Source organism: Gymnodraco acuticeps, unplaced genomic scaffold (assembly GCF_902827175.1).
Source record: "Gymnodraco acuticeps unplaced genomic scaffold, fGymAcu1.1, whole genome shotgun sequence".
Taxonomy (NCBI): Eukaryota; Metazoa; Chordata; class Actinopteri; order Perciformes; family Bathydraconidae; genus Gymnodraco; species Gymnodraco acuticeps.
The window spans coordinates 2773-25248 of record NW_022991919.1 but is presented as its reverse complement, the minus strand read 5'-3'; the positions used below and the strand labels follow the sequence as shown (position 1 = coordinate 25248).

Genomic DNA, 22476 nt, shown 5'->3' with positions numbered 1-22476 from the left:
ACACACACTCAGTGGCAGTACATTACCGTCAGTATAATTCCTCGTCACACTGTGAATACATTTTCTACCTCATGGAGCATATTAACTCCAGATCAGTGTGTGTGTCACAGTGTGTGTGTGTGTGTGTGTCACAGTGTGTGTGTGTGTTTGACTTCCATTCTTCCCGGAGATAGATTTGCGATGCGTCCTAATTTCCTGCTCGTAAATATGAGCAGTAACAGTGTGTGTGTGTGTGTGTGTGTGTGTGTGTGTGTGTCCTGCTTATCACATAACAAATTGAAAGCTTAATCTGTCCCCGTGAAGATTTACAACCCGTTCGCTGAGCGGAGACGAGGGAGGAAAGGAGAACATGTGAACAGAGTTTGGTGTGAGGAGAAGGGAAAATATTTAAAACATAAATAATCTGTGGCTGTGGCGCAGTGGGCTAGTGCGTTGGTGTTGGGATCAGATGGTCTCAGGTTCAAACCCCATTGCAGTCAGCATGTCGTTGTGTCCCTGAGACTCTTCACCCCAAAGTGCTCCTGTGGGGATTGCCCTCAGTGTTGAGTATGTGAGTCGCTTTGGATAAAAGCGTCTAACAAGTGACATGTGATGTAATTAACTTTATTAATTGAACTTGAATGCTGGGTAATCAATGCTCTAGTGGCCCTCATGCCCCTTTCACACCAACGCGGTTCCAGGGCCAGTTTGGAGCTAGTGTTCACACCGCAGCGGAGCCGCCTCTAAGCTCCGGATACCGGTGCTTTTCAAGCTCCAAAAAATTGTCGGCCTAGAAGCAAGAACCGCTTACGTCACTTTATAAAGTCAGGCAACACTAACCAGGCTTCGTGTGATTCTGTTTCTTTGTGCCTTACTTTGACCATCCGTTCGCTGTTATTGATCATTGTGGAGAGAGGCAGACGTTTTGTTCTGTATTATAGCAGCTATCGGATGGAATCAATACATGGGCTGCACAGGTTGTGCTGTCCGACTATCACAAGTAGAATCATAATGAAAAATACGCCGGTAAAATTTGCCTGTAGAAAACGGCTTATGCCACAATAGGATAGCAACAAGTAGAATAGAATAGGAGGGATGAAACCCTCTTTAATGGTCACACATGCAGAGCAAACAGCACACACCCATCCTAGTACCAGGAGTCTAGTACTAGGAGCAGTGTCGTCAAGATAGTAAGTTTAGCTTCGGTTGCTATGCTAACATCACCCATTTTATAAATGAAAACCACCCTTGGATGATGGTAAGGTAGACTAAAAGCTTTAGGAATCCAAAGTACAACATATAATAAGTACCCTGTATCAAGATTGATGCAAAACAAGTGACATTTGACCTTTTTAGAGAGGTTTAGAAAAAACTCCACCTCTGAGGTCATTTGGGTGGAAATGGGCGTTTTTGCCGTTTCTCTGGAACCCATTTGTCGATTTTGATGATTGACATATCTTTTGGACCGTTAGAGCCAATAGAATCTAAGGGGAATTTCCACATACACAGCAATGTTACCATTGAGAAGTGGGAGCTATGCGCTCGCAGTTTGCCCAAAACGAAAGCTATCTTACGCTCTGACATCTGAAATCTGAAAACTAGTTGTATTGCTTATGGATTATCAGAAATCATTCAAAGTGACACAGACACATTGGATTAACCTATGGATTAACTCCAGCAGCGTTTTTATCGTTTCAATGCCATTGAAGACCAGTTTGATCAAAAACAACGAAGGTAAGACATATTGCAGTGTTTGCTACCTAATGCCACGAGTTGTGATGTCTGTTTTTGTTTCTCATGTTGCGAGTTCTGACCATGGAGTGATGATACAGATACCTATCGATTCTGTGTAATCTCACGATGCTAATCGATAGGTTGGATTTGCAGTTACAATAAGTAATAAGGGTGTTATACTGTGAATTCTGTGCTAACGGCGTTAGCATTTTTTCGCTCAGGCAAAATTCAGAGGCTCAGCGTTAGTCTTGTGTTTTTTTTTGCTAAAAATTGTTCATATTATCAGTTAGCTGAGTTTCTTCCCGTTACATGGATATGAAACATTCATAGTTTATTAAATCTTAAGAAGCCCTCAGACGCTGTTGCTTGCAGATGTTGTGGTTTCGGACCCGCCGAAGGGTTCGTGGGGCTTAACTTAAAAATGAACCACGGCACTCTGGAGAACAGTACAAGGTTGGAGAAGTAGTTATTTAATTTCATCTGGCTTCGTTTGATTAAAAGCAACACGATCATCGACCCGACGCCGTTTGGGAGAAAATCAGCGATGTAAACGGTGACGTCATGACGCAGCCGCGGCAGCACCAGCCGAGCTCTGGGCGGTGTGAACAAAACGGGGGCTGAAAATAAAAAACTGTTCCGAACCTGAAAAGCTCGGAGCTAAAACGGGGACTGCGATGGTGTGAAAGAAGCATTAGAGACTTCTGTCTGTCAGTGTGTGTGTGTGTGTGTGTGTGTGTGTGTGTGTGTGTGTGTGTGTGTGTGTGTGTGTGTGTGTGTGTGTGTGTGTGTGTGTGTGGTGTGTGTGTGTGTGTGTGTGTGTGTGTGTGTGTGGTGTGTGTGTGTGTGTGTGTGTGGTGTGTGTGTGTGTGTGTGTGTGTGTGTGTGTGTGTGTGTGTGTGTGTGTGTGTGTGTGTGTGTGTGTGTGTGTGTGTGTGTGTGTGTGTGTGTGTGTGTGTGTGTGTGTGTGTGTGTGTGTGTGTGTGTGTGTGTGTGTGTGTGTGTGTGTGTGTGTGCTTACAACCTGTAACCGTGTAAACACTGTGATGCTGCATGACTTCACTAAAGAGACCTCTCCTGCTGATGTTCAGGTGTATATCAGTATGTAGTGTCTCTACTTTAAAGAGTCCTCTCCTGCTGATGTTCAGGTGTATATCAGTATGTAGTGTCTCTACTTTAAAGAGTCCTCTCCTGCTGATGTTCAGGTGTATATCAGTGTGTAGTGTCTCTACTTTAAAGAGTCCTCTCCTGCTGATGTTCAGGTGTATATCAGTATGTAGTGTCTCTACTTTAAAGAGTCCTCTCCTGCTGATGTTCAGGTGTATATCAGTATGTGGTGTCTCTACTTTAAAGAGTCCTCTCCTGCTGATGTTCAGGTGTATATCAGTATGTAGTGTCTCTACTTTAAAGAGTCCTCTCCTGCTGATGTTCAGGTGTATATCAGTATGTAGTGTCTCTACTTTAAAGAGTCCTCTGCTGCTGATGTTCAGGTGTATATCAGTATGTAGTGTCTCTACTTTAAAGAGTCCTCTCCTGCTGATGTTCAGGTGTATATCAGTATGTAGTGTCTCTACTTTAAAGAGTCCTCTGCTGCTGATGTTCAGGTGTATATCAGTATGTAGTGTCTCTACTTTAAAGAGTCCTCTGCTGCGGATATTTAATATAATGATACATATCTTTCTGTCTCTCTAGGTTCTTCCTCAAGTTCTTCCTCAAGTGTAACCAGAACTGTCTGAAGAACGCCGGGAACCCCCGAGACATGAGGAGGTTCCAGGTACTACACACACACACACACACAGAGAGAGAGACACACACACACACACACACACACACACACACACACACACACACACACACACACACACACACACACACACACACACACACACACACACACACAGAGAGACACACACAGAGATAAATTCATCTCCCTAAAGGGCAGGACGTGGCTCTGGAGGACCTGCTGTTCCCATCATGCATTGCAGCGTTATTGCTTTCAGAGATGAGGGTTCAGAGGAACAGCTTTAATGCATTTCAGGTGTTCCTCTGGATCTAAACCTTTATAAACTGATCAGATTGACTGTAATAACAGATTACCCGCAGTTTGTTAATAATAATCATAATAATACATGGGATATTTATAGCGCTTTTCCTAATGCTCAAAGAAGCTTTACATAAAATCAGAACAGAAACAATACAAAGAAAACATAAACAGTTTTGCTAATCCAAGTACGAGTAAATGGGGGGGGGGTTGATCTTTTAGTTTGAAAGCTAGAGTGAATAAGTGAGTTATGAGAGATTTCTTGTGAGTTTGGGCCTATGATGATTATTTCAGATTTGTCACAGTTTAGTTTCAGAAAGTTGTTTTGCACCATGTTCTGATGTCAGTGAGGCAAGTGGTGAGTTGGGAGTGGGTGGATGCAGAAAGAGTTTTTGTAGAGAGGGTGAGTTGGGTTTCGTCAGCGTGACAGTGGAACCAGAGTTGGTGTTGGTGGAGGATCTGTCCAAGTGGGAGGATGTAAATGATTTAAAACAGGGGACCAAGTACAGAGCCCTGGGGGACGCCGTGAGGGACTGAAAGGGTTTGCAGTTGTTGATGTAAATGAATTGTTTTCTGCCAGAGAGATGTGATTTATATATATATATATATATTGGGAGGGATGAAACCCTCTTTTAATGGTCTCACATGCAGAGCACACAGCACACAGTGACATGTGTTCTCTGCTTTTAACCCATCCTAGTACCAGGAGTCTAGTACTAGGAGCAGTGGGCAGCTATTGTACAGCACCCGGGGAGCAATGGGAGTGAGGGGGGAAGGGGGTTGTCCGGTGCCTTGCTCAAGGGCACCACGGCAGGGAAGGAGGTGAACTGGAACCTCTCCAAGAAGCAGTCCACACTCCATTTTTAGGTCTGATCGGGGACTTGAACCGGCAACCATACAGCTCACAGTCCAAGCCCCTACTGACTGAGCCAGGAGGAGGTGAGGATGGAATGGTTAATGGTGTCGAAGGTAGCGGTTGGTCAAGAAGGATGAAGATGATGAAGATGAGCAAGATGGAGAGGGAACCACAGTCAGCAGAGAGGAGAATGTCATGTGACCTTGAGTAGAGCAGTTTCAGTGCTGTGGTGAGAGCTGAAACCAGATAGAAATCACTCCAAGGTCTTTTACAGGAATGTAAATAAAGTTGTTGTGTTTCAGGTGTAAACAAAGTGTTTGTGTTTGGAATAGAATATAATTGGGAGGGATAAAACGATAGTTACGGCTGTAACTACGGTTCTATGAGTCCCGGATGACCGCCAGAGGTGGTGCTTTAGCACTGGATATGTCCATCGCACGCATGCGCAGTTCGAGTACCTAATAACAACAAAGTCACATGTGACCCACGTGACTACGGCTACATAGGCCGGCGTCATTAGTGGATCGGTTCCCAGAATCTTCTCGCGAGCACACAAGAATTCTGAGTGACCGGAAACTCTGGCGGTCATCCGGGACTCATAGAACCGTAGTTACAGCCGTAACTATCGTTCTATTTCGTCCCTACTGACCGCCAGAGGTGGTGCTTTAGCACTGGATGACTTATACCAACCATGAAGAATCCAAGCCCTTTCTCACTACTGGAAGCAGTGGAGCTCGGCAACAGGACCACGCCCAAAGGATGGGGAGTGGCGACATTGACCCGGTAGAACCTGGAGAACCTGCAGCGCGGTAGCCCCGTTTAAGCGTCCCTAAGCGTCCTCGCTCAGGCCTCGGGCTGCCTCGCTGGCCGTCCGAGGCCGTGGCACATTTCCATTACAGTTTAGGACCTGGGGTAGCAACGCAGTGTAGGTGGGGCTCCCGTCGAGCTCCCGCTGGATTTGATCATCCCCAATGAGATGTAGGAACGTCGTCACCTCTTCGGTCGACCACGGTGTGCTTTTCTTTGACGTTGCCATTTTTGTAGCTCCTCTGTTTACAAAAATGCTGTATATAAAAATGCTGCAAGATTGCTTCTAGATATACAGTGGGGCAAAAAAGTATTTAGTCAGCCACCAATTGTGCAAGTTCTCCCACTTAAAAAGATGAGAGGCCTGTAATGTTCATCCTAGGTACACCTCAACTATGAGAGACAGAATGGGGGGAAAGAATCCAGGAAATCACATTTTAGGATTTTTTATGAATTAATTGGTAAACTCAGTATTTGGTCAACTACAAACAAACAAGATTTCTGGCTCTCACAGACCTGTAACTTCTTCTTTAAGAGCCTCCTCTGTCCTCCACTTGTTAACTATATTATTGGCACCTGTTTGAACTCGTTATCAGTATAAAAGACACCTGTCCACAACCTCAAACAGTCACACTCCAAACTCCACTATGGCCAAGACCAAAGAGCTGTCAAAGGACACCAGAAACTAAATGGTAGACCTGCACCAGGCTGGGAAGACTGAATCTGCAATAGGTAAGCAGCTTGGTGTGAAGAAATCAACTGTGGGAACAATTATTAGAAAATGGAAGACATACAAGACCACTGATAATCTCCCTCGATCTGGGGCTCCACGCAAGATCTCACCCCGTGGGGTCAAAATGATCACAAGAACGGTGAGCAAAAATCCCAGAACCACACGGGGGGACCTAGCCAATGACCAGCAGAGAGCTGGGACCAAAGTAACAAAGGCTACCATCAGTAACACACTACGCCGCCAGGGACTCAAACCCTGCAGTGCCAGACGTGTCCCCCTGCTTAAGCCAGTACATGTCCAGGCCCGTCTGAAGTTTGCTAGAGAGCATTTAGATGATCCAGAAGAGGATTGGGAGAATGTCATATGGTCAGATTAAACCAAAATAGAACCTTTTGGTAAAAACTCAACTAGACGTGTTTGGAGGAGAAAGAATGCTGAGTTGCATCCAAAGAACACCTACTGTGAAACATGGGGGTGGAAACATCATGCTTTGGGGCTGTGTTTCTGCAAAGGGACCAGGACCACTGATCCGTGTAAAGGAAAGAATGAATGGGGCCATGTATCGTGAGATTTTGAGTGACAACCTCCTTCCATCAGCAAGGGCATTGAAGATGAAACGTGGCTGGGTCTTTCAGCATGACAATGATCCCAAACACACCGCCCGGGCAACGAAGGAGTGGCTTCGTAAGAAGCATTTCAAGGTCCTGGAGTTGCCTAGCCAGTCTCCAGATCTCAACCCCATAGAAAATCTTTGGAGGGAGTTGAAAGTCTGTGTTGCCCAGCGACAGCCCCAAAACATCACTGCTCTAGAGGAGATCTGCATGGAGGAATGGGCCAACATACCAGCAACAGTGTGTGAACACCTTGTGAAGACTTACAGAAAACCTTTGACCTCTGTCATTGCCAACAAAGGGTATATAACAAAGTATTGAGATTAACTTTTGTTATTGACCAAATACTTATTTTTCCACCATAATTTGCAAATCAATTCTTTAAAAATCAGACAATGTGGGATTTTCTGGATTCTTTCCCCCCATCCTGTCTCTCATAGTTGAAGTGTACCTAGGATGAAAATTACAGGCCTCTCTCATCTTTTTAAGTGGGAGACCAGGAGGAAAAATGGTTATTAGAAATTAAAAAAAAAAAATCATATTTTGAAAAATGATTGATTCGAAAATAATATGATACAGTACAGTACTATTACGTCTGGGTCTCTGTGTTTCATTAAAGCTCGGCTCTGTGTGTGTGTGTGCGCGAGCGAGCGAGAGAGAGAGAGAGCGCACCGGTACCGGAGATCGTTGATGTTAGCTTCTTGTGCTAGCGAGCTACGCTAACGGATATAAGGTGTTTTTTCAACAACAAGGTGGAGGAGAGTCCTCTCCTGTCAGACTGAGAGGCTCAGTGAGCTAAAGGACTCTCAGTGTTATCTCAGTGGGTCTCAAATGTTTTGGTCACCATTAATGTAAACAATTATTTCCGAGGCACACGTTTATATGATCATTATAGTTATAAAAAAATAAGAGAATAAATTAAAAACAGGTATGAAATACTATATGACATTAAAAAATGTATAAAGTTTAAAAGGGTGATTTGTAAAATATCCATAAAGAAATAGTAAATCTGTTTACAGTTCTGTGTTGAGAGATGTATCCAAAGATCTCTTCATTTTGCTCTCAAAGTGCACCAGATTGATGCTTTTAACTTCAATATTTAAAAATAAATCTTCCCGGGGAGCTTGCCCTCGGACCCCCCTACAGTATGTGAGGTCCACACACCACCTATAAAAATAGCACTTTACCCCTGCTTACAGCTATATGCCGTGAGCTGATTATCGAGCCTTCATTGTAACAGTCGAGGGTACACTGTGTATATGCGTGGGGAGTGTTGCAGTAGAACATTCCTCTGTAGCGACCGGTACATTAATGGGAAACCCTAAATGTTTGAGCACCCTCTATGAAACGTCAAGCTACCCCACAGCACCCCCAACATAAATCTCTGGCGCAGCCACTGAGCCCGACTATTTGTGTTGGGGGGGCCCGACTTTTTTTTTTCTCCAAAGGGGGGGCCTGACAGAAAAAGTTTGAGAACCACTGCATTAGGGCAAAGGCTTACAGTGATGCATCACTGAGGCCCAGCAAAGAAGGCTCAGCCGGAGCCTGCTGCAGAGAGGTAGAGAAAGCCAGTATCAGATGCGTGCCGCTGTGTCGTAGGCCCTACAGAGCAGCTCGTCTGTGACCCTGCACTGAGGCCGAGGGCACCTGGCATCAGGAGCCCGAATCGGGGAGGCGATGGCAGGCTCAATGGATGGCAAGCGACCCAGCCCCACCCTCGCCGGATCCTGCCTGGCAGCAGAGTGGGAGAGGGCCCTGGTGTCTCTCCAGCATGCATGGAGCTCCCTCAGGTACTCCTCTGAAGGAGGAACAGGGGGAGTGAAAAGGGGCAGGGTTATGCCTGAAAAAGGCGCTAGCCTGAGCCGAGTCGGCCTGCGGAACCTGAAGCTGCAAGAGTACCAGGGCCGCGCGAATAATGGCCGCCATGAAAGCGTCCTCCGTGCCCTGCAGAGAGCTCTGAGCAGAGGAGTGGGAAGTCTCCTCGGGGGTGAGCGGGGTCCCCCCCCCCCTTCATAGAAGAGGTTTATCCGGAGCCGCTAGCGACATGGCCTCCTCAAGCAGAGGTGTAGCAACCGAAGGAGGGCCAGGTGGCAAGCTAGTAGCCCCCACACCGGTCCCTGGCTGAAGGGTCTACAGGAGCGACTTTGTCTGCTCCATGACGGCAGCTAACCGACCCACCTTAGAGGACAGCCTGTTTCTAGCCCTCTACCTGGGGGGTGAACCCATAGCCATCCCTCCATCAAGTCACCAGGAACGGTCAAACTGAGCTCCAGTTGTGACGAGGAGAGGTACCACCTCTGCAACTCTAGCCACTCTGAGCGCCCGAGGCATGAATCTACAGCTCATGCAGGCGCTTTGCGTGAGACCCTCCCTCAAATGCTCGAGGCCAAGGCAGAGGGGGGGCAGCGGTCATGGCCGCCCTCGGGCTCAAGAGAAGCCATACAGGCGCTACATGAATGAGCCATTCTGTAGGTAGCCAGATGCAGTGTTGCCGGGAGTGGGCGCGAGAACACAGCCTTCCCCAGCTACCTGCTGAACGGAAAGAGTAGAGCAATGCTCCTACTCGCCGAAAACAAAGAGGGATGTAACTACACCCACGTTACCGGCAGAGGGAGCGGGAGCGAGAGCACTGCCTTCACTGGTTGAGTTAATAACGAATGCCAGGTGCAGCGTACGCGGGGAGCGGGTGTGAGAACACAGCCTTCACCGGCTACCTGCTGAACGGAAAGAGTAGAGCAATGCTCCTACTCGCCGAACACAGAGAGGGATGTAACTACACCCACGTTACCGGCAGAAGGAGCGGGAGCGAGAGCACTGCCTTCACCTAGCTGGATTAAATAAATAAGCTTAACGGGGCAGCTTAGCCAGGCGGCTGCTGCTAAGAATCATGCAACACATCTACCAGGAGCGGGGGTCGAAAAACACTGCCTTCACTGGATGAGTTAAACAACGAAGCTCAACAGAACACGCCAGATGTTATCCAAGCGGCTGCTGCTAACAATTAAAACAATACGTTACCGGGAGCGGGAGCGAGAGCACTGCCTTCACCAGCTGAGTTAATAATGAAGCTTAACAGTACACGCAAGACGTTAGCCAAGCGGCTGCTGCTAACAATCAAGCGAGATCAAGTCAAACATAAATGTTTAAGACCAGATAACTAGCTTCTAAAGAAGAGAACAGCACAGAGCCGTAGTTACAACAGTAACCATGTCCAGTGCTTACACGGCTTAGAACCGTAGTTACAGTAGTAACTATGGCCAGAACTTACACAGCATAGAACCGTAGTTACAGTAGTAACTACGGCCAGTACTTACACAGCTTAGAACCGTAGTTACAGTAGTAACTATGGCCAGTACTTACACGGCTTAGAACCGTAGTTACAGTAGTAACTATGGCCAGTACTTACACAGCATAGAGCTGTAGTTACAGTAGTAACTATGGCCAGTACTCACACGGCTTAGAACCGTAGTTACAGTAGTAATTATGGCCAGTACTTACACGGCTTAGAACCGTAGTTACAGTAGTAACTGTGGCCGGTGCCTAAAAGTGTCAGCCAAACGGCTGCTTGATTGATTGATTGATTGAAAAGTGTATTAACAGCTTGTATATTGGGTACAGTACAGTACAGCTCAAAACATACAATTGTTAAGGGGATGCAGACCAGAGAAAGACTTTCGTCTTGTTTACATCAGGGTCCCCCATTTCCAATTCATCATATCATATAAGACATATAAGACATATTTGACATACAGATGGCTTATTTACAATTTACATACAGGTGGTTTTTTACATACAGATTGCTTATTTACAATTTACATTTTAGATTTCGTTCTACACACTAGATTATATAATATTGGGAGGATGAAATCCTCTTTAATGGCCACACAAGCAGAGCACACATCACACACAGTGGAGATTGTTCTCTGCATATCATCCTAGTGCTAGAGTCTAGTACTAGGAGCAGTAAATACAACGATATAGTGCTGCAATCAAAACCATACGTTGCCAGGAGCGGGAGCGAGATCACTGCCCTCACAGGCTGAGTTAAATAGTGAAGCTTAACAGTACATGCAAGGTGTTAGCCAAGCGGCTGCTGCTAACAATCAAGCAACCAAGTCAAAACACAAATGTTAAGACCAGATAATTAGCTTCTATGGAATAGAACAGCCCGCATAAAACCGTAGGCCATGGTCACAGTAGTAACCATGGACAGTGCTTACATGGCCTAGGACCATAGTTACAGTAGTAACTATGACCAGTACTTACCTTACTCTCTGCATCTAAACAAAAAACGGGCAAAATATGGCACACTGGGCTTTCCATACATAATTGAATGAGAGACGCAGCTAAAGCTGGGACTCAAATGCTAATGATACCTCGGGCACAACGCCACAAGCAGAACTTTCAAAAGAGCATAATAAGAGCAACTTTATGGGAGAGGAAGCGGGAACACTGTCGTCACCAGAAAGTCTAAGCCAAACAATAAATAAGACAGCAATCAGGACAACTTAGCTGGGAGAGGGTGCGGGGACACAGCCATCACCAGCAACAAGTTGACACACACCTGTCCGTCGAGGCTCTGCACAGCCGGCCAGCTGCTTGCAGAGAAATCCCTCAGATCAAACGTTCAAACCTGAACGCTGTAGGCTACAAGAATGTAGCCGCGGTACTCAAGCGAAGCGAGAAGATGAAAAGGAAACGGTCCACTAATGACGCCGGCCTATGTAGCCGTAATCACGTGGGTCACAGGTGACTTTGTTGTTATTAGGTACTCGAACTGTGCATGCGTGCGATGGACATATCCAGTGCTAAAGCACCGCCTCTGGTGGTCAGTAGGGACGAAATAGAACCCTCTTTAACACATGCAGAGCACACAGCCTCACAGTGAAATGTGTTCTCATTTTGCTTTTAACCAATCCTAGCCGCAGGAGTCTGGTACCATGAGTCTAGCAGCAGGAGTCTAGCAGCAGGAGTCTAGAACCAGGAGTCTAGTACCAGGAGTCTAGCACCAACCAGGAGTCTAGTACCAGGAGTCTAGAACCAGGAGTCTAGAAACAGGAGTCTAGTACCAGGAGTCTAGCACCAGGAGACTAGAACCAGGAGTCTAGTACCAGGAGTCTAGCACCAGGAGTCTAGCACCAGGAGTCTAGCACCAGGAGTCTAGAACCAGGAGTCTAGAACCAGGAGTCTAGAAACAGGAGTCTAGTACCGGGAGTCTAGTCCCGGGAGTCTAGAACCAGGAGTCTAGCACCAGGAGTCTAGTACCAGGAGTCTAGTACCGGGAGTCTAGTACCAGGAGTCTAGAAACAGGAGTCTAGTACCAGGAGTCTAGCACCAGGAGTCTAGAACCAGGAGACTAGAAAGAGGAGTCTAAAAACAGGAGACTAGCACCATGAGTCTAGAACCAGGAGTCTAGAACCAGGAGTATAGTACCAGGAGTCGAGAACCAGGAGTCTAGCACCAGGAGTCTAGCACCAGGAGTCTAGCACCAGGAGACTAGACCCAGGAGACTAGAAACAGGAGACTAGAACCAGGAGTCTAGCACCAGGAGTCGAGAACCAGGAGTCTAGAAACAGGAGTCTAGTACCAGGAGTCTAGCACCAGGAGTCTAGCACCAGGAGACTAGCACCAGGAGTCTAGTACCAGGAGTCTAGGACCAAGAGTCTAGAACCAGGAGTCTAGTACCAGGAGTCTAGTACCAGGAGTCTAGTACGAGGAGTCTAGTACCAGGAGTCTAGCACCAGGAGACTAGAACCAGGAGTCTAGGACCAGGAGTCTAGAACCAGGAGTCTAGTACCAGGAGTCTAGTACGAGGAGTCTAGTACCAGGAGTCTAGAACCAGGAGTCTGGCGCCAGGAGTCTAGAACCAGGAGTCTAGAAACAGGAGTCTAGTACCAGGAGTCTAGTACCAGGAGTCTAGAACCAGGAGTCTAGCACCAGGAGACTAGAACCAGGAGTCTAGTACCAGGAGTCTAGGACCAGGAGTCTAGCACCAGGAGTCTAGCACCAGGAGTCTAGCACCAGGAGTCTAGTACGAGGAGTCTAGTACCAGGAGTCTAGCACCAGGAGTCTAGCACCAGGAGACTAGAACCAGGAGTCTAGTACCAGGAGTCTAGGACCAGGAGTCTAGTACCAGGAGACTAGTACCAGGAGTCTAGTACGAGGAGTCTAGTACCAGGAGTCTAGAACCAGGAGTCTGGCGCCAGGAGTCTAGAACCAGGAGTCTAGAAACAGGAGTCTAGTACCAGGAGTCTAGTACCAGGAGTCTAGTACCAGGAGTCTAGCACCAGGAGTCTAGAACCAGGAGTCTAGTACCAGGAGTCTAGGACCAGGAGTCTAGCACCAGGAGTCTAGCACCAGGAGTCTAGTACCAGGAGTCTAGTACGAGGAGTCTAGTACCAGGAGTCTAGCACCAGGAGTCTAGCACCAGGAGACTAGAACCAGGAGTCTAGTACCAGGAGTCTAGGACCAGGAGTCTAGTACCAGGAGACTAGTACCAGGAGTCTAGTACGAGGAGTCTAGTACCAGGAGACTAGTACCAGGAGTCTGGCTTCAGGAGTCTAGCACCAGGAGTCTAGCACCAGGAGTCTAGAACCAGGAGTCTGGCGCCAGGAGTCTAGCACCAGGAGTCTAGAACCAGGAGTCTAGCACCAGGAGTCTAGAACCAGGAGCAGAGGGCAGCTATTGCACAGTGCCCAGGTAGCAGTGGGAGTGGGGGGTATCCGGTGCCTTGCTCAAGGGCACCACGGCAGTGCAGGAGGTGAACTGTGACCTCTCCAAGTAGCAGTCCACACTCCGTATTGAGGTCTGGTCGGGGACTTGAACCGGCAAGCCTACGGCTCCCAGTCCCTACTGACTGAGCCACTGCCGGTGTCAGGTGTAAACAAAGTGTTTGTGTTTCAGAGGCCTGTACTACGAAGCAGGATGTTCTCTTAGCGGCTAACTTCAGGGTAACTCAGGGTTTCCGGCTACGACGCTGGTTCTCATTTTAGCGGGCTAGATCTCAATGGTAACTGATGCTGAGCGGCTAACCTGGTCGGGACCAGGTTAGGTTGCAGGCTAAGAGCTCAACTCAGTGAAAGCACCGCCTGCTGACCAATCAGAGCTCAGTGTGTGAGTTTAAAGCAATCAAGTCATATTACAGGAGAAAGGAAATACAGAAAAGCTGCCGTTGCAGGAAAGACGGCCGGCAAAAATCAGCGACTGTGTGAACGTGAACATGAATAGAATATCAGCTCCATCTTCAGAGCAATCTGACTATTATAACATTAGCGTTAAGAAAGCTTACTGAAACATCTGCCACAACATAAGTAACCGGATCAGAGTCACATTAAGTACAGTCCGCGGCATATCACTTCATAATGTATCACATATCTCCTGATCTGAGTCAGCTGAGCCGTATCTGGCCGTGCAACACTCACAGCGTCACAGACTGGATGCAGAAGGATTATTTGAAGCAACACATTAAGTTGAGGAAACACTGGAGTCAAATGTAATGAAAGTCAGATGGTGTCTTAGACGGGCAGTGATATCATAAAGCTGTTCATGTACGCATTCAAACACTTGTTCTGTTCCCAGCTGTATTCACCTTGCAGGTGCAGGTCTGTGGCTTTGATCCTGGATCAAGTGTTTAAGTCATGGATGTTTAAAGTTTAACTTCTTCATATGTTTAATATTATAGTTGACTTTTCATTCAGGAAGTATGACGCTGCGCTGTCAGTGCGCTTCTCCATGTCTGTGATTGGTCGAATGCTCCAGATACCACCCCTCTCATGTGAACACCTAACTAGATAGGACACGGCTGGCTTGAGCGATCCACTTGATAACCCGCGTCGTAGGACCGCTTAGCGAGAGCGCGTATGTTTTGGATTAGGCCAACCGGCTAACTCAAACACATCCAGGTTAGGTTGAACCAGCTTCGTAGAACAGGCCCCTGTTGTAAACAAAGTGTTTGTGTTTGAGGTGTAAACAAAGTGTTTGTGGTGTAAACAAAGTGTTTGTGGTGTAAACAAAGTGTTTGTGTTTCAGGTGGTTGTCTCTACCACGGTGAATGTTGACGGACATGTCCTCGCCGTCTCCGACAACATGTTCGTTCACAACAACTCCAAACATGGCCGCCGCGCCCGGAGGCTGGACCCGTCTGAAGGTAGGAGGGGCTTATACCTGTACACCTGTATATACAAGTGGGCTTCTTCCTAAAAACACCTGCATTTGAACGTTGCTCTCTCTAGAAGTAAATAAACAACCTCCTCCTCTTCCTCTTCCTCCTCCTCTGTTAGAAAAAAGACTCTCTTTAATCCATCAGAGGTCAGGTACTGTAATGTCATCTAAAGTCTTCATGATGAGATTAGCTGCTCACACACACACACACACACACACACACCCTGCAACACACACACACACACACACACACACAGCTTTCATTTCACTTTATAATTAATCTGCAGCCACACTTGAAAGAAGAGCAAGTACTCATTACTGGTTTGTGTGTGTGTGTGTGTGTGTGTGTGTGTGTGTGTGTGTGTGTGTGTGTGTGTGTGTGTGTGTGTGTGTAGTGTGTGTGTGTGTGTGTGTGTGTGGTGTGTGTGTGTGTGGGTGTGTGTGTGTGTGTGTGTCACAGTGTGTGTCGCAGTGTGTGTGTGTGTGTGTGTGTGTGTGTGTGTGTCACAGTGTGTGTCGCAGTGTGTGTCTGTGTGTGTGTGTGTGTGTGTGTGTGTCTGTGTGTGTCTGTGTGTCGCAGTGTGTGTGTGTGTCACAGTGTGTGTGTGTCTGTGTGTCTGTGTGTGTGTGTGTGTATGTGTGTGTCTGTGTGTCGCAGTGTGTGTGTGTGTCACAGTGTGTGTGTGTCTGTGTGTCTGTGTGTCTGTGTGTGTATGTGTGTGTCTGTGTGTCGCAGTGTGTGTGTGTTTCCCAGGACTCTTGTTGAAGATATTTGCTCTTCTAGTCAGCTTCACTCTCAGTATATTGAGGGTCCTCAGAGGTTACAGAGAACAGGACGCTAACGTTTATATTTACCCTTCTCCCCTCTCCTGCCCCCCCCCCTCTGACATGCCCCCTCCCCCCCCCCAGCAGCCACCCCCTGCATTAAGGCGATCAGCCCGTCGGAAGGCTGGACGACGGGAGGAGCCACGGTGATTCTGATCGGGGACAACTTCTTCGACGGGCTGCAGGTGGTGTTCGGCACCATGCTGGTGTGGAGCGAGGTACGGTAGCACGTTAGCTTAGCATGCTGGTGTGGAGACCAGTGTTTCTCAACCCAAACTCTTTCTCTCTGCAGACTGTTTGCTCTCTGTGTGACTGAACTTTCTTGCAAGAAATTAAATACGACAAAGACAGCTGAACGGTTTGATTCTCTATCCACATTTCATATAGAAATTCCCACCACAGTACGTTAGCATGATAGCATGCTACTGTTAGCACCAGGGGCGGTTCTAGGGGGGGGGAGGCAGTGCCCACCTAACACTGACTTTGGACCCCCCTGTGGCCCCCCTGAAAAATGAAAATGAAAAAAAAAACATTATGATTAAATGATTTCTTGGCTGACGGAATAGGCGTAACTAACGCTATTTGTCATTCTAGTCTGATCCATTAGAGCAGCGGTCTCCAACACGTCGATCACGAGCTACCGGTAGCTCGCAAGCCCTCAATAAGTAGTTCGCCAAGCAAATCCAAAGTGTAAAAAATACACACAAAAAAAGGAAATATAATTCGAAGAATCTACCCTATGCATAAACAAAACCTCAATCATAGCGAACTCTTTCTACTTACTACAACTCTATATCTATCTATCACCCCTCCTCCCCCACCCCCACAATGCATATCGACAAATCACGTTCTTGCAACAGTTTAAAAGGGGAGTGATTAGTAAAATATGCATAAATAAAAATAAATAATGCTAACTATAGGTAACATAAGATAAGGATAAACAAGTTTTAAATGATTTGTTATATTCTAAAGATGTGTTTATTGAAAGGTATACAGCTCTCTTTCATCTGAGTGTTGAGAGCTGTATCGATAAATTCATTTTGTGCTCAAAGTGCACCAGATTGATGCATTTAACTTCAACATTAAACAAAAATGTATTCCACCCCCAAATAAAGCAGGTTAAAATAAATAGATTGCATACACTTTATTTAGTAAACACTGAAAACGGGTCCCCAAACAGCACACAAAGGTTAAAGGTAATTATATAATAAAATGTGCTAAATATATACACTGCAAAAAACTAAAAAAGGGGAGTAAAAGTACGACTCACGACTTGTTTTATTTTTTTAAAGTAGCTCTCGTCCTAAAAGAGGACCCCTGCATTAGAGCGTAAAAACTGTAACTATAAGTATTTTAAATAAATATGTGTACTGACACAAATACAAATAACTGTATTGCATTGTTTTCTTATGCGCAATTACTTCATACTGTCTTTGTCTTTATCGTCCTGCATTTATTGGGCCCCAGCCTGGCCCCAAGCCTGGCCCCAGCCTGACCCCAGCCTGGTCCAGCCTGGCCCCCCAGTCAAATTGGTCTAGAACCGCCACTGGTTAGCAGGATGGCGTTAGCACAATAGCTTTAACACGATATATTTGGCATGGACATGGTTACACTTTATTATCCTATTGCCAAAAGGATGAACCTCTCCTTCCGTCAGGGAATATGTCCAAGTGTTTGGAAGCCGGCTATGGATATCCCAATATTTAAAAGTAGAGACCCCATGTCTTCCTGTAACTACAGGCCAATTAGCATCCTTCCTACAGTGTCAAAGGTTGCTGAGAAACTTGTGTCTGAGCAAATCATTGACCATTTAAATACTAGTACATTTTCTATGCATCCAATGCAATTTGGCTTTAGGGCAAAATACTCAACAGAGACCGCCAACTGTTTTTTCACAGAACAAATCAAATCCCAAATGGATGAAGGTGTTGTTGTAGGAGCTGTGTTTCTTGACCTAAAAAAGGCTTTTGACACTTAATCATAAAATACTCATATCTAAGCTTTCCAGTTTTAACTTTTCTTCACAAACACTTAGATGGTTAGAATCGTATTTGTTTAACCGATCTCAGTATGTGAGAGTTCAAAATTATGAATCTGCTGACCTTCGTCTTTCGAGAGGGGTCCCACAAGGTTCAATCCTGGGACCATTACTATTTTCGCTTTATATCAATGATTTACCATCTGTATGTCCTGACACAAACATCCAAATGTGTGCAGATTTTGCTGTTATATATGTACATGGAAGCAATCTGACACAAGTGGCTAATGACCTGACAAACGCCACAGCTCATGGAACAGCTTGGTTGGAACAATGCTGTTTGTAAAACACTACGCATCTTCTTCAGCGAAACAAAGTCCTCTTGTGTTGAGCCAGAAGTTTTCATATCAGGGGAGAGGCTACAGGTGGGGTCACAATACAAGTACCTTGGAGTCATGATTGATTCAACACTCAATTTCAAGGCTCAGGTTAAAAAAATATGTAATAGGGTCTGTTGAATGTTAGGTTCACCAGAGATTACATGTCATGTGAGGCATCTCTGATGAACACACTCTATGGCTCTCTCACACTCAGGGGTGGATCTAGACAAATATTCATGGGGTGGCCAGAGGGTGGCAGGAGATGTTGAGGGGTGGCATCCCCTGGCAGAAGTATATGCTGATTTAATCGCAGTCATATCAATCAATGTTAACTTGGAAAGCCACAATATTGATATTTTAACTCAATAACATTAGGTGACATTATTGTGGCTCAGCAGTAAAGCCTTAAATATAAATATATAAGGTGGCAAACTTCATTTAATGAATTTTAACTGAACAATAACTGAATGAGTTTGTTTCACTCTTAGACCAGCAGGGGAACCAAATGTATGCAGACTGCTGCAATAAGTACATGAATTAACTGTCTCATCGATGTTTGTCTGAATGAATATGAAACTATTAACAATCATATTATTCCTATCAGCTGTCAATCACTGTTATGATTCACATATTCATTTATTATTGAATAAACTATATTTTTTGGAGGAGATAATGATGAATGTTCCTCAAGATGCTTGCTCACCCTCCTTCAAATTTGAAAGACAAGTAATTATATCATATATCAAAATTCAAAGGATTCAAAGGAACAGTTCTGTTACGGTGTGTGAAGCAGGCAGGACCCAAATGCAGATTAAAGTGAAAATTCCTTTATTTCAAGGCTAGGTGATAACAAAGACAAAACAGAACCTCACCGACGAACTAGTCATGACACAAGACGAACCGACACTGAACACAGAAAGAGACAAGACTAAATATAGGGAGGGGTAATCACAAGACGAGACACAGCCGGGCAGGGGAGGAGAAGCACAAGGGCCACAGGTGAAAACAATCAGACACTAGACACACCAGGGAAACTAACGACGGGAGGAAAAACACAGGGAAAAGGACCAGACAATATAACAAGAGGAAAACATGACAGGGAGAACAGCAAAACACCCAAAACAGACATAGAAAACGTGACATAACACAATAATCGTAACAAGTTCAGCGCCCCACGACTTCATTGCAAACAGTTACAACCTGGACTTTACATCAGAAAGAACAAACATTAAAGAAGTGACTAACTCCATCAGTTAGGGTTAAAAAACGTGTATTCAGCTAAAACATAAACATCGCTGCAGCTATGATCCAGTGGAAGGTCCTTACCTGCTGGCCTAGCTAAATCAAAGTGGTTACTTTCTGTTGGCTGGGCAGTGAAGTTTTACACATCGTCTGATTTGACTTTCTCAGGACTTGAAACTGTTTTTTGGGGGCAGACCCCCACAAAGAAAAACATATATTTACACACGTTAGGTCATCATCTTAACAGTTTGTTATGCTCACCCGTGAGCAGAGCATCAAGTTGCCTATTACAGCTGACTGCGGCGATTTCCATCTTGTTCAGCAAAACGCCTCACAAACTGATTAAGATCTAAAGTTTTAGTGCGTTTTGATTCAATGCTGAGTGCCATAGATATATATAAACACTAGATGGCTGAAGGGGGAGTCGCCAGCGTAGCTCACCATCTTGCCACAGTCAACAGCTACTGCTACAGCTGTTGTGAGGTGAGGGATCTGCACAGAAATGCTCTCAACTCGCTGAAATCTTGACTAATTTACAAACGGTTTGGTTTATTATAAACGTTATTAGCATGGCTATGATACAGGAGACAACAAGACATGTTGAAAAAAAAAGTTAATGATTATAATTATAAGTATGCAGTATCATAACTACATCTTTGATGTTTATAACAAACCAAACCGTTTGAAAATTGGTTGAAAATTGAGCAATCTACGGCAATTTCAATAGAGCACCGTAGACATAATGTTATGAGTGAGCGAGCTGCCTGTGGCAAGATGGCCGCCATGTGGCAACGTCGGTCTCCATTGGCCAGCAGCGCGGGAGAGTCATCTAGTGTGTATATATATCTATGCTGAGTACAGCCAAACTTGACAGTCTCTTCTCTGTCATTGTAGACCGCAAATACCTCATTCCTTCCGTCTACTTGGGTCCGAATGGTTCTCGTTATGCGCCGTCCGGTCCGTCCGGTCCGTCCGGTTCAAATGAAATCGCCGCCAATCATATTATTTCCAAGCTCGCGCCAGGGCCGGGGGAGGGGTTACAAGACTCTCGTCTTGTGCTGCATTCACTTGCACTCGGACATTCGATATTTTCTCTCATAAATGTCCGATGAGCCACAACTTTTCTTTCAAAACAAAGATGTCAACTGGGGTGGCATGGGGTGTCAAGGCTGCCACCCCATGCCACCCGGTAGATCCGCCCCTGCTCACACATCACCTACTGTTGACGACCTGGTCACGTGCCAGTACAACAACATTAAAACCACTGGAGTCATTGTACAAACAAAAAATCTGTTTATTCACATTCTGCCAATACTCCAAAATACAAGCTGTTAAATGAAACATGCAAATGCTCGCCTCACCTCCTCTCGGATAGTTTATTAACATACGCACAACTGGAACTCGGATAACGTGAGGTGCAGCGAGAGCAGATTATTCCCCTCACAACGTTCCTTCAGTCAGTCTTTATTTCCTGTGAAAGCTGCTGAACAAAGGAATCAATCCTCCAATCAGAGAGCAGAGTTCATGTTTTAGTCTAAGTATTCCAGTCCTGTATGTTGCATGTTTTTATTTGATTGTGTTTCCTTGTTTAAAATGAAATGTGTTTCTTTCCCTGTTGAATAAATAAAATAAAGATAGCACGGTAGCGTTAGCACGATAGCGTTAGCACGATAGCGTTAGCACGATAGTGATGCAGTCAGGGGATGAAGCGGTTCCCTCTCTCCTGGAGGAGATTAGAGGGTTAATAAACTCCAATCACATGACCCCCCCCCCCCCCCCCCCCCAGCTCATCACCCCCCATGCTATCCGGGTACAGACGCCCCCCCGCCACATCCCAGGGGTCGTGGAGGTCACGCTGTCCTACAAGTCCAAACAGTTCTGCAAGGGAGCGCCGGGACGCTTCGTCTACACAGGTACACACACCTGAGGACTTCCTGTTCCTCACTTCCTTTTCCTCACTTCCTTTTCCTCACTTCCTGTCTCTCACACCTGAGGACTTCCTAAATCTGTACTTTGATCAGCGGAGTGTGTGTGTGTACATTTATATAACATAATATATATGATATAATATTAATATAAAGTTTATTATAGTGTGTTAAAGTCAGTGTGTGATGAGAGACGGTGAGTTCAGGTGTGATCCATAAAGTACGTTAACAAGAGAGAAGACAGACAGGCGGCAGGTTAAACAGACACACACACTGATAATAACACGTCAACAACACAAGGTCACACACACACACACACACACACACACACACACACACACACACACACACACACACACAACAGGCTGCAGATAACATAGACATCTGGAGAGCTAACACACTCTTATAAATGCTGCTTGTTACGCCCTGTGAGCCTTCAAGGACTGAACACACACACAAACTCACACACACACCCCTCTCACACACACACACTCACACACACACATACACACACACTGTTTGCGATGTATAGCAGAGTCAGTCTAAAGCTTGTTAAATGCAGCTGAACCAAGACGGGATTATGATTCATGCACTTCACACACAGTCACACACACACATACACACACACTTGGGCGGGCCCTGCTCCGGTGCGTTCACTGACGTTCTGATTTATCAGCTCCGGTTTAAAGTGTAAATGATGTTGGAGGAGAGTCGACCAATCAGAGAGCAGACACACTGACTGATGCATACATTCAAGTTAATCATCACGTTTTATTTTGAAGTAAGAACCAATGAGAGCATTTCATTCTGTCTGTTATTGACCAATCACAGCATCTCCTTCTGTTATTGTCCAGCTGATGAATGAACGATGTTAATTGGATGATGTTAACGAGCTGATCATGTGACTCCTGCAGCTCTGAACGAGCCGACCATCGACTACGGCTTCCAGAGATTACAAAAGGTCATCCCCCGTCACCCTGGAGACCCAGAAAGACTGCCCAAGGTACAAACACACACACACACACACACACACACACACACACACACACACACACACACACACACACACACACACACACACACACACACACACACACACACACACACACACACACACACCGTTAATCCAAACACAGAGTAAGTGATTATTGTTTCTGTTTTTCCATCAGTCTGTGTTCTGGTTCGCTGCTCAGATAATCATCAGCTGA

General features: G+C 45.8%; 1 protein-coding gene across 1 annotated transcript; it reads left to right on the top strand.

Annotated features, from left to right (window-relative positions):
• Window positions 1–3402: 3402 nt before the first annotated feature.
• On the top strand, window positions 3403–22271 carry LOC117535633 (transcription factor COE1; the record flags this gene model as incomplete). Its single annotated transcript, XM_034200167.1, is given in 5 exon segments — window positions 3403–3484; window positions 14787–14904; window positions 15828–15961; window positions 21130–21256; window positions 22183–22271. Coding segments are annotated over 5 exon segments (550 nt in total), but the record flags the coding sequence as incomplete, so codon positions are not given.
• Window positions 22272–22476: the final 205 nt, after the last annotated feature.